Source organism: Rhinopithecus roxellana, chromosome 9, assembly GCF_007565055.1.
Source record: "Rhinopithecus roxellana isolate Shanxi Qingling chromosome 9, ASM756505v1, whole genome shotgun sequence".
In the NCBI taxonomy this organism is placed as follows: Eukaryota; Metazoa; Chordata; class Mammalia; order Primates; family Cercopithecidae; genus Rhinopithecus; species Rhinopithecus roxellana.
The window spans coordinates 63,365,785-63,379,445 of NC_044557.1; the positions used below are offsets into that span (position 1 = coordinate 63,365,785).

Here is a 13,661-nt window from a genome sequence, read left to right on the forward strand (position 1 = left end):
CTTATCTATTCTTAGCATATTGTTTTCAATGGCCCCCGCGGTGATGGTTAGGAGGTGAGGCATTTAGGAGGTATTTAGGTTTCTGTGACATCACGAGATTGGAGCCAGTGGGATTAGTGCCTTAAGAAGAAAAGGAAGAAATACCAGAGTTTCCTCTCTCTCGGTCATGTGAGAACACAGCAAGAAGGTTATCTGATTGTTTTCCAGCTTTAGAGAGTGTTCTTACCAGGAACCAAATCTGCCAGCACTTTGATGCTGGAATTCCCAGAACTCTTAGAGATGAATGTCTATTGTTTAAGTTCTAGTCTATGGTATTTTGTTATACCAGCCTCTGCTGACCACAGGACAGCTATCCATCCCATGGCACTGATGTTACTGATAGGATCTTGTCTTATAGAGTAGTAGGAGTCTTCAATACCAATTTACCCTAAGTCACACATTGTTATAATATTCACATTTTTAGCAAAACTATAGGGTAACTACTAATACCTTTGTTGTCTGAAGGGCAATGCTATTCTTTTCAGTCCCTTCTTCTTTTAAAAGCAGTGATTATTCTAGTTTTGCATTGTTTACTATTGAAATAATGTTTTAGACAATCTTAGAGGATTGTATTTCTTTATGAATAATGAAATGTTGATGAACAAGCCATGATTAAACCAGTAATGACTTTCAGAAGTAAATAATAGTTTTATTAGTATAGATTTCTATATGTAAAAGATTTTTCACAAATTTGAAATCAATTATCTCTTATTATCATTATTATTATATTTTGTACATGCAATACATTTCACATTTCCTACAAAACAGTATTCCAAATGTAGAATCTTCGTTACAGCACAAATAAAACTGTAGGTTGCTCATTTTCATTTCCTTTCTTTCTATGCCTTTCAACTGTCTTCCTCTTCTATGAAGATGGGCTAGATATCATTTATAATGTCTTGATTTTTTTTTTGAAGTACCTATTACTTAAATTAACATCACTTAGAATTAACAAACACTTTATCTTAACTGTCTATTTTATTTTATTTTATTTTATTTTAAGATGGAGTTTCGCCCTTGTTGCTCAGGCTGGAGTGCGATGGCACGATCTTGGCTCACTGGAGCCTCTGCCTCCCGTATTCAATAGATTTTCCTGCCTCAGCCTCCTAAGTAGCTGGGATTACAGGCATGCGCCACCGTGCCTGGCTAGTTTTTTTTGTATTTTGAGTAGAGACAGGTTTTCTCCATGTTGGTCAGGCTGGTCTTGAACTCCCGACCTCAGGTGATCTGCCTACCTCGACCTCTCAAAGTGCTGGGATTACCGGCGTCAACCACTGCTCCCAGCCTTAACTGTCTTTAAATAAGTTAAGTGCTAACTAGTTTGGGCTAACACTCTCAGCAATTTTGGCCTATTTAAATTTGTAGTACATCTTTCTCTCAAGTGTTGCACTCACAATAGGTGGTAGAATGTTCCTGGTTATATTAGTTCATATTTGAAATACAAACCTGCCTGAGTCATACTGGTTTGTTGACTGTAAGAGAAAAAACTGGGAGAAGAGGAAGGCATTTTTTTGTTGTTGTTGCTTTTGACAAACATTCAGTGACTAAGGTAATGAAAACAAGGAAAACTGAGGAAAGTATCTCCAACATTGACCAACATTCTTTCCACATTTGCTAAATAGATATTTGTAAGGTGACTCAAACTGGCCTCAAGTACATACACTTTCTTCTGTAGTATAGTAGAGTGTTTTTTGAAAGGGAAAGACTGATTATCTTTCCAGAATATTGATTCCTACCAAAAAAGATTGGGATCATAAATTATGTTTCTGTGATCAGGATTTGTATAAATAGTCACTGTTCATTAACCGCAACATTGACAAAAACGTTTTTTTTAATATCTATATTATTAAAATTATTTTTGTGTCGTGTAAACTATAATCTTCTGATTATAGCATGGTGTAAAATCGGCAACATGTGATACAATATAAAGAAATCCACTGTAATTTTCTTTTTAAGTTTCACTCAATTGTAAGTTAATATGTTCCTTTGGGGACCTCCTTCCTGCTCCACCCCTTGGCATTGACACATGTAACGCATAGTCTCACTGATTGTTCTTTATTTATTCAATTTGTCCCAAAGCTTTCTGTCATATTCACTTTCTTTCACATTATTTGGTCTGAATTACATCAGTGTTTGGTCATCATTTTCTTGAGAATTGTTTTGTTTGTATTCTTTTCTCTAATGATAATATAGAGGGGTAACAAATTCACATACAAATGGGATTCTTAATGTTCCTACTTTGTTCTTTTTTTATTATTCTTTAGACATTTTGTTTGAAAATTTTTAAATTCTGCCAGCAATATTTTCTCTAAAACAAAAGACTTAGATTATAGCATTACAACTTTCCAACTACAATAAAAATCTTAATCTTGAAGGTCAGCCCAGATTGATAGAAAACTACGTGAAGTTCTCAGAATAGTATGTGGTTCTGGCCAGTCATGGATGTCTGAACGTATTTTATGGTGTACCCAGAACATTATTTTGCCAGTATTATAAGTCGATAAGGTATTTTTATTCTGGTATGTGTGTATGAAAGGAGTACTTGTGCAATTAATGTGTTTTGTGAATTTTTCTCACAGTGGGAAATTGTGGAATTTTTATCGTTGTATGTTAACATCTCATCTTCTAGGTATAGTGTGCTTTTTAAAACAATCTGTATGCTAAATAAATGGACATTAAGTAGTATCTTAAAAGGTGAATTTTTTTTTTTTTTAGGAGTTAGAGTATGATATGCCCAATTTCAATTTCTTAATCTGATTCCAAAGAAGAAGCAGAAATATAACTGTGATAGTACCAGTGTTATTTGGGATTTTTAAAAATTTAACAAATTTAAATTTGGTGCTCTTCCATCCAACATAACCACCATTTAGCATTTCTTGGATAAAATAAGGTTTGAAAAAATATATATAGCTCACTACCAGCTTTAAAATATGTAATCTGAAATCATTCCAAAATATTTTAAGACAAATTTGGCAGAGCCTTTATTTTTTAAATAGCATGGAGTTTGATGTAGGTTTTAAAATAATTTTAGAATTAGTTGCAGATGATTTAGTTTGTCGTTCTTCCTAGGGGGAAAAATATTTTAAATCTTAAGACAGGCAAAGTACCATAGTGCTGACCACATACTATGCAGTTATCATTGTTTCCAGTCAAGTTATTGTGAACTATGTTGCTAGGTTTATTTTATTATGCAAGTCTCAATTTCAAAGTTTCTAATTTTATGACAATTTTATTACCTATATTTGGTCAAGACATTTTTAATATTCGGACTTACAAGAATGTATCTTCTGGTACCTACTGAGTATTGAATATATATTTAGACTCCTCTAAAATTTTTTTTTTTTTTTTTTTTTTTTTGAGACGGAGTCTCGCTCTGTCGCCCAGGCTGGAGTGCAGTGGCCGGATCTCAGCTCACTGCAAGCTCCGCCTCCCGGGTGTACGCCATTCTCCTGCCTCAGCCTCCCAAGTAGCTGGGACTACAGGCGCCCGCCAGGTCGCCCGGCTAGTTTTTTGTATTTTTAGTAGAGACGGGGTTTCACCATGTTAGCCAGGATGGTCTCGATCTCCTGACCTCGTGATCCGCCCGTCTCGGCCTCCCAAAGTGCTGGGATTACAGGCTTGAGCCACCGCGCCCGGCCTCCTCTAAAATATTTAGAGTGTGATCTACCTAGTAATTCACTTGGTATTTTTTCTTCAGTGAAAAAACAAGGTAAGACTACGAGTGCAGTGTGATCTCTGATCTGATCTCTGCCTGGGCACATCCATCCCCCATAGGGGGAAAAATATATATGAAGGAAGTATAACTAAGTGTTAATAGTATTTATTATTGGGGGTGGCAAGATAGAAGGTAAATTATGAATGGTTTTGATATTTTCTTCTTATATAATTTTCAAAATTATCTGCAGTATGGTGTCTATTACCTCTCTAATTAGAAAATAAATGTCCTCAATTTATTCTAACTTAATTGAATTACTAAAAATGATGTTCGTGTTATACTCTCTGTACTGACAAGCACTAGTAGAATTGTAAAGTCCAAAATACAAATGATATCAAATTGATATCACCATAATAAATGTTTAAAAATATTCTGATGCTAAATGGACTTTTAAAAAGTTCAAAATTACTTTCCTGTATTTACAAGAAATAAATGGCTTTATCTCAAAAGTTTATATTAATAAATAAATCTTACCGGAGATAAGTTAGTAAAAGCTCAAAGTATAGAAAGGGAATTTTGCTTTTAATCCTGAAATTTATGAATGCCAATTTTTTATCAAGTGCATTTTATTTAAAAATAACTCAAATGTAAGAATAATCTAGGGAACATATCAAAATTCATGCTGGTTCGTACCATCAGAGGTTTTGATTAAGAAAGTCTAAAGTCCTAGGAACCTCTGTTTTAAACCAGCATCCCACATGATTCTGATGCGGGTGATCCAACTGACCATATTAGATTGTTTATTCTCTTCCTCTCTCATTCCATGGCAAGAGCTATGGTCATTTTCAGTACCATAGATAAAATCTTGCATTTACGTAATTTGATCTGTTTTCTCTGGCCTCCTAGGTATGGCGCATTCGTCCCCAACAGTTTCAGAATACAACAAACTAGGGTAAGGGAAGAAGGCCGGGCGCGGTGGCTCAAGCCTGTAATCCCAGCACTTTGGGAGGCCGAGACGGGCGGATCACGAGGTCAGGAGATCGAGACCATCCTGGCTAACATGGTGAAACCCCGTCTCTACTAAAAAATACACACAAAAAAACTAGCCGGGCGAGGTGGCGGGCGCCTGTAGTCCCAGCTACTCGGGAGGCTGAGACAGGAGAATGGCGTAAACCCGGGAGGCGGAGCTTGCAGTGAGCTGAGATCCGGCCACTGCACTCCAGCCTGGGCCACAAATTGAGACTCCGTCTCCAAAAAAAAAAAAAGAACTTTTATTTTTAATTTTATCCCATATATTTAATTTCTATTAATGTACGTTCATAGTCTATATAATTACTGAAAGAATTTTAAGTAGCTTGTAAATTGTTTAGCACTTTAGTCTCAGGAATACTATATTCACTTTTTATGATGGAGTATTAGTCATAAATGTTAAATATTTTACATTTTACTGTCAAGTGAAAATTAATTGTGTTTTGATTGTGTGCTTCCCTATTCCCTTTTGTCCCCTATATCAGGTGATGCTTTTCCTTGGACGATCAGCTTACATCATTTCAGCATATATACCCTTCTTGGAAAACAAGTGACACTTTGCCTAGTGGAACCTATGGGTTGCACCTCCACTCTAGCTGTCACGTCTCAAAAACTACTTGCTACGGGACCTGATACACGACATTCATTTGTTGTCTGTCTCCATGTTGACCTAGAGTCACTAGAGATAAAATGCTCTAATCCCCAGGTTGGTACATTTGATTTATGAAAGGAAATTTAAAGTAATGTGATTTAAAAGCAGTTGTTATCCTTTTTGTTGAAGGGTTTCTCTTCTCTTAAGTATCCTAAATTATTTTTAACTTGGCCATCAAGATCATGGTGGTTAGATTAAGAATTGCTTTGAAGCTCTCTCAAGTTGTGTAATTTAAACTCTTCTGAAAATGTAATGGTGGCAGCACAAATGTATCTTTTGGCCAATGGCATGAAATCAGTTGCAGATGTAATGTTTTTAAACACTGAAGAACTATTTTACTGTCAAACTGGAAGAGTCTGTTGAACTGATCAAATGTAATTTTCATTCAAATTCTCACTCAGAACTTCTTTGCTTATGATGCAATATTTTTAAAAAGAAAAAGATTTCAGTTGTCATAGACCAATCATGCTGTATCTTGTAATTTTACAGTTTAATGTGAATTCAGATCACCTGTGTTTACACAAATAATTAGTTGCATACAATTTAGCACTTGTTCATTTAACCTCAAATAGACAGTGCTATATTTTCTATGTAGATTGTCAAAGCTGAATACTATTTAGAGTTATATTTTAAAATAATCCTTTTTAGAAGATTATTGGACACTCTAGGTCAATAGTGATAAATTTTTATTTATCGTAGCATTAATTGTTATAAGCTAGTTTTTAAAGAGTGTTTTTTTAAGTAGGTTCAAGTTAGTTGAGCTTGATGGCACATGCCTGTAGTCCCGGCTACTCAGGAGGCCAAGGCAGGGGATCACTTGAGCCCAGAAGTTAGAGGCTGTAGTGTCCTATGATTGCACCTGGGAATAGCCACTGCACTCCAGCCTGGGCAATAAAGCAAGACTCTTTCTCTCAAAATTTTTTGTTTTGTTTTAATTCACTTTATTTTTTTATTTTTTTATTTTTTATTTTTTTTATTATACTTTAAGTTCTAGGGTACATGTGCACAATGTGCAAGTTTGTTACATATGTATACTTGTGCCCTGTTGGTGTGCTGCACGCATCAACTTGTCAACACCAATCAACTAGTCATTTACATCAGGTATAACTCCCAATGCCATCCCTCGCCCCTCCCCCCTCCCCATAATAGGCCCCGGTGTGTGATGTTCCCCTTCCCGAGTCCAAGTGATCTCATTGTTCAATTCCCACCTATGAGTGAGAACATGTGGTGTTTGGTTTTCTGTTCTTGTGATGGTTTGCTGAGAATGATGGTTTCCAGCTGCATCCATGTCCCTACAAAGGACACAAACTCATCCCTTTTTATGGCTGCATAGTATTCCATGGTGTATATGTGCCACATTTTCTTAATCCAGTCTGTCACTGATGGACATTTGGGTTGATTCCAAGTCTTTGCTATTGTGAATAGTGCCACAGTAAACATACGTGTGCATGTATGCAGAAAAGGCCTTTGACAAAATTCAACAGCCCTTCATGCTAAAAACGCTCAATAAATTCGGTATTGATGGAACATACCTCAAAATAATAAGAGCTATTTATGACAAACCCACAGCCAATATCATACTGAATGGGCAAAAACTGGAAAAATTTCCTTTGAAAACTGGCACAAGACAGGGATGCCCTCTCTCACCACTCCTATTCAACATAATGTTGGAAGTTCTGGCTAGGGCAATCAGGCAAGAGAAAGAAATAAAGGGTATCCAGTTAGGAAAAGAAGAAGTCAAATTGTCCCTGTTTGCAGATGACATGATTGTATATTTAGAAAACCCCATTGTCTCACCCCAAAATCTCAAGCTGATAAGCAACTTCAGCAAAGTCTCAGGATACAAAATCAATGTGCAAAAATCACAAGCATTCTTATACACCAGTAAGAGACAAACAGAGAGCCAAATCATGAATGAACGGAAGTCAATACACAATTGCCTCAAAGAGAATAAAATACCTAGGAATCCAACTTACAAGGGATGTAAAGGACCTCTTCAAGGAGAACTACAAACCACTGCTCAGTGAAATCAAAGAGGACACAAACAAATGGAAGAACATACCATGCTCATGGATAGGAAGAATCAATATCGTGAAAATGGCCGTACTGCCCAAGGTTATTTATACATTCAGTGCCATCCCCATTAAGCTACCAATGTGTTTCTTCACAGAATTGGAAAAAACTGCTTTAAAGTTCATATGGAACCAAAAAAGAGCCCGCATTGCCAAGACAATCCTCAGTCAAAAGAACAAAGCTGGAGGCATCACGCTAACGGACTTCAAACTGTACTACAAGGCTACAGTAACCAAAACAGCATGGTACTGGTACCAAAACAGCGATATAGACCAATGGAACAGAACAGAGTCCTCAGAAATAATACCACACATCTACAGCCATCTGATCTTTGACAAACCTGAGAGAAACAAGAAATGGGGAAAGGATTCCCTATTTAATAAATGGTGCTGGGAAAATTGTGTAGCCATAAGTAGAAAGCTGAAACTGGATCCTTTCCTTACTCCTTATACGAAAATTAATTCAAGATGGATTAGAGACTTAAATGTTAGACCTAATACCATAAAAACCCTAGAAGAAAACCTAGGTAGTACCATTCGGGACATAGGCATGGGCAAGGACTTCATGTCTAAAACACCAAAAGCAACGGCAGCAAAAGCCAAAATTGACAAATGGGATCTAATTAAACTAAAGAGCTTCTGCACAGCAAAAGAAACTACCATCAGAGTGAAAAACAATAATTTTTGAAGGACACATTGAGATAGCAGAATGCCAGGCATTTGGAGAAGGTATTTATAAGACATTTTTCAAACAATGGACTGTTATGCAAAATATTTAAATATTCTTTTTCTTTTTGTTTTTCTCCTTTCTCTTCTCTTCTTTTCTCTTCTCTTCTCTTTTCTTTTCTTTTTCTTTTTCTTTTCTTTCTGACACAGTCTCCCTCTGTTGCCCAGGGTGGAGTGCAGTGATGCGATCTCAGCTCACTGCAACCTCCTCCTCCCAGGTTCAAGTGATTCTCCTGTCTTAGCCTCCTGAGTAGCAGGGATCACAGGTGTGTGCCACCACGCCTGGCTAATTTTTGTATTTTTGTAGAGACAGGGTTTCACTATGCTGACCAGGCTGGTATCAATCTCCCAACTTCAAGCGATCCACCTGCTTCGGGTTCCCAAAGTGCTGGGATTACAGGTGTGAGCCACTGTGCGTGGCCTAAAAATTCTTTCTACTCAACAACATGAAGATGAACAATAAATGATAAACATAAAGACAGATAATGGGGAAAAGACTTGAACACATACTTCACAAAATATTTATTTGGATAGTCAATAAGCATATGAAAACATGCCCAGTATCATTATCAGGGATAAAAATATCATGAAGAAACAGAAATACACACCTGTTAGATTGGCTTAAATAAATGATAGACTCAATATGTGGAGCAACTGGAACTCATCATACACTGCTTGTGAGAATGTAAAAATGATGTAACAACATTGGAAACCCCTTGGAAATTTCTGAAAAAGTTCAGCACACACTTAGCGTACAACCCAACCATTTCTCCCTATATATTTCCTCTGAGAAACAAAAATGTATGTCTGCAAAAGGTCTTTTACACAGATGTATATAGCAGCTTTATTTATATAGCCCCAAACTGGGCACAGCTCACATGTTTATCATCAGGTGAATTAGTAAAAAAAATTATGGCCTACTCATACCAAGGTAATACTAGTCAGCTTTTAAAGGGCTGAATTACTGATAAAATGCAAGATCATTGATGAATCTTGTAATCATTATGCTGACTGAAGGAAGCCAGGTGGAAAAAGAGTACTTACTCTATAATTCCATTTACATAAAATGTTAAAATATGCAGATTACCATTAATATATAGTGATAAAAAGTAGGTTACTTGTTCCCTGGAAGCAGGACAGGAAGAGAGAAGGAAGAGGGGGTGACAGGAAGAGGACCTATTACAAAGGGATATGAAGATATATTTGGAAGATATAGAAGTGTTGTTTTTCTGAAGTCATAGTTTATAGTTAGTGGTAGCTCAGTCTCTCTCTAAAGCTACGTATAATGGCCCCGTGCTACTTGGAGTTATCTACCAAAGTCCTTATAACTTAGGAAGAAAGATCATTGTAGCTGTGAGAGGATAGTCCTACTCCACATGTTCTAGTTATCCATTGCTATCCTAGCTAACACAAAAAAATTCTTAGACTCCACTATTATTCATATTTTTAAAATTTACTTTGAGATACTTAATAGTTTTTTGATTTTTATGGTGTTAGTAAATGTAATACTTTGGCTCAAAACTAGAGTACTGGGTATATTCTCTAGCTATCTACCTTGTTTGGAGCTGAGCTCAGATTTTGTTGTTGTTTAAATACAAACCAGCTCTAAGCAAAGTCATCAGCTAGATGGGGCTTGTGTTTGGCCTTGTATTTCCTTCCTATGTCTGCTCCTTCCCTGTTCTTTCTTCAGTTATCTGGCTTCCAGGGCCACCTGGCTCCCAGTGCCTCCTTTCTCCTGTTCTCCTGATACCAAGGACCTTTTTTCTAGAATTACTCCAAGGCTGAATGAACCTTGTATACTGAGAGTTCATTTTTACTCAAAATGTAATAACTCATCTCTTTATGTAATTCTACTTTATAAATCTCATAAAATCCTTGGAGTTAATAAATCCTTATAAACAAAATTGTGTTAAATTGTCACCACGTGATATAACCAAAGTTGATCACAAGGTTGTTGGGAAGTCTGAAATATTTATGAAAATATTTTGTAAACACTGAAATGTTATATGAATATCATTTTGTTAGTGTAGACTGACTTTGATTAAAATGTGATACCTTCTTTACAAATTGGTATGAACATCCCTGGTGAAATGTAGCAACATTCCTGAAGAGATGTGAAACCACAAAATAACAGCACTGAAGAATCTATATAAATTAAAAGATTTGGTGAGGGATTAATACTCTTTGATATCTTCAAGTGACAGAGTAACCTAAATTTTAATGACAAAACATGAGTCTCTAAATAAACCTCTTTGTTGTGAGTGATTGCTTTAGCTTATGCTTCCAGACTCTCTTTGGATGCTTTCAGAATTCCAAAGGATGGCTTGACTTTTCTTCTTTTTTTTTTTTTTTGCCATATGCAGTAAGCAAGTTCTTACTGAGCACTACGTGTAAGGCAGACATGAAGATGAATAAAACAAACACGCAAAGAATGTGATATCTACATACCTCATAATCCAACTGTTGAAAGCCACAAGTAAACAACAAATATTGAAAGTATCACAAGAAAATACTTGTATAATACCTTACGTTCAGGGGAACTAAGATTTGATTAACTGCTTATTTCTCATAAGAAACCATGAAGGCCAGAAGAACATCTTTAGGGAAATAAAAAATAAAAGGTCTTAATCAATTTAGAAGTTATTAATTAAGCAAAAAATAACTTTTATAAATGAAAACTAAAGAAAAACATTTTCAGAGAAAAGATTCACCATTAGGAACTGCATACAGGATGTACTAAAGAACATTTTTCATGCTAAAAGGAAATGACACCAGATGGCTGAGCATCTCTTCGAATGTTTATTGACCATTGAATTTGCTCATTCATGAACTGACAGTTTACATTAATTTGTATTTTCCTAATTACTAATAAGATTGAGCATTTTTTCACATGTTTATTGTCCAGTGAATTTGTTCTTTTGTGATTTGTTAATTCGTATCATTTAGCCAGTCTTCTATTAAATTCATTTTTCTTAGCAATTTGTAAAAGCTTTCTTTAGACTCTATAAATACAAACCCTATAACTGTAACGCAGTTGATTTGCCTTTAAACTTTTTGACATCTTTTGCCAGAAATGTTTAATCTTTCATAGTCAAAGATACCTATATATTCCTTTTTATTTTCTGGGTATCCTGTCTTAAAAGGAGTATCATGGACCCGTAAAATGAGCGCAGATATACACATGACGATAGAATCCTAAAATGTCTTACTGTTTTTTCTTTCAAAATTAATGGCTCAAAATTTCTTTCTTGTGCTTTCTCATTAATCCATCTGTTTTTGTTGTTTGCTTTTTGTTTTTAAAATATATTTGTTGTAAGGAAGAGGTGCAAATGAATACTTCTTGTCCTTTTTATACCATTGGGCTAAAAGCTGTGAGTCTATTCTCAGAATATTGTATAGACCCGTTAAGTTTGCATACTGAGGTATATGGTCAGGTTTGTGGGATTTTGACTGTAGCCAGTGTGTATGCTTCTTGATTACATTTTGTGGAAATAATTCCTACTTAAATACCTTTCTTTGGCTTATCCATTAGGATGGCATCAGAATTGTGACCCTTGTACACTATTGAATTTATTTCATTGTTGCCTAGATACAGAACCCTCATGTAGTTAGTGTACTTTAAAAATAGAGAAGGCTATGTATGTAAGGTAGGCTGAGAGCAAATTTATTATTGTATCAGACATTGCTGTCTGTCTGTTAGTCCTGGAATTTTCATTGCCATTTAGTGTTCTTAGACACTGTATATTTATCTTGGTTGAATATTTGGTGCTTTAGTGACTGGAAGAGATTTCTGTTATCCTTTCCCTTCATCTTAACTATGTGACCAAAGTTACCCTGTTTCCTTTAATGTCTTTAGTCACTAGTATCTCAGACCTTAAATACTATGTTTATTCCAAAGTTAAATGAGCCTATCCTGTAATCCCAGCGACTTGGTAGGCTAAGATGGGAGGATCACTTGAGCTCAGGAGTTTGAGACCACTTGAGCAACATAACAAAACCTTGTCTTTATTTAAAAAAAAAAAAGAAAGAAAGAAAAAGAAAAAAGAAAACCCATGGAATCCTTTTTTTTTTTTTTTTTTTTTGTAACGTGATAAAACTTCTGTTTACCTTTGGCCAGCAAAGTGATACATTGTTTTCTTATAGGCATTCACAGGAATACAACACTGTCTTAGCATTTTGGGGTTTATAAGTATGTGTAACTAGAGAAATAACAGATTTATGCCAGTTTTGTATTCATTTATTTATTGTTTTTATTGCTCTTATGTTGATCAATTTTTACCAAGGGAATGGAATTTGGCATTGCTGTATAAGAACACAGGCTTTGAGTTCAGACAAAACTGGATTTGTATCCTTGCACCACTCACCCATTTTTAATTTCTCTGAGCTCTTGATTTTTTTTTTTTTTTTTTTTTTTTGAGACAGAGTTTCATTTTTGTTGCCCAGGCTGGCGTTTAATGGTGTGGTCTCGGCTCACTGCAACCTCCACTTCGCGGGTTCAAGCAATTCTCTTGCCTCAGCCTCCCAAGTAGCTAGGATTACAGGCACCCACTACTACCACACCCAGCTAATGTTTTGTGTTTTTAGTACAGACAGGGTTTCACTATGTTGGCCAGGCTGCTCTTGAACTCTTGATCTCAGGTGATCCTCCCGCCTTGGCCTCCCAAAATGCTGGGATTACAGGCATGAGCCACCACGCCTGGCCTGAGCTCTTGATTTTTGTTTTCACTTTTAAACAAAATTAAACTGGACAATTAAACTGTCATCTTTTATGTGAAAAGTTGTTTTTCTGTAAAAAAAAAAAAAAAAAAAAAACTTTTTAAAACTGAGTTTTAATGATTGGTAACAACCTACATACCAAATGAAATAGTTTTTCTAAGATTGTATTAACTTACAGCTCTGCATTGTTCAACACAGATCACTAAATTGATTGGTGAAATTCTGTTTCTCCTTGATTTCCATTGACATTGTATATCCATGGTTTTTCTTCTTCCTCTCTGCCTTTAGTGATTCTGTTTTGACACTGTCTCCTGATACTCCTGGGCCTTTCCTCTCTAGCCACCTAGGGACTCTTCATCAGCCCTGTGTCTTGTCTTGATCATCCCTTGCACTTGGCTTTTGTTCATTCTGTACTTCTGAGTAGAATGACTTTTTGTACTCATTTAAATCCTGTCTCTCTTTCAGGAATATATCTTCTTGAGGCCTTTCTCAGCCTCTCCAGTGAAATTGAATCTTTTTTCTGAACAGCTATAGATTAAATGAAAAAATGTGTGTGAATAAATTTTTTAAAAATAACGTTACATATTTTTATTCAGTCAGCATTCAATACACAAGACATCATTGATATTAAGTCACCTTCATACAGAACTCACATAAAACCACCTCACATGGTATTTATTTTTAGAGATTTTTCAAAAATGTTTTATTGAGGTATACTTAATATACAATAAACTGCATGTTTAAATTATCTAATTTGTTAAGATTTGGCGTA

At 35.6% G+C, this 13,661-nt stretch overlaps 1 protein-coding gene across 12 annotated transcripts in view; it reads left to right on the forward strand.

The window, feature by feature from the left end:
• The window catches only part of VPS13B (vacuolar protein sorting 13 homolog B), a 904,863-nt gene that overhangs the window by 470,565 nt on the left and 420,637 nt on the right, over nucleotides 1–13,661 (forward strand). For 11 of the 12 annotated variants that reach the window (XR_004059219.1, XM_010385612.2, XM_030937293.1 and 8 more), the window contains exon 24: nucleotides 5,209–5,429. The exons of the other annotated variant lie outside the window; for it this stretch is intronic. Coding sequence is in view for 10 of the 11 variants with exons in the window: in XM_010385612.2 (XP_010383914.1) it covers nucleotides 5,209–5,429 (221 nt within the window). In the remaining variant the exon portion in view is untranslated. The remainder of the gene's footprint in view (nucleotides 1–5,208; nucleotides 5,430–13,661) is intronic. 12 annotated transcript variants of the gene reach the window in all.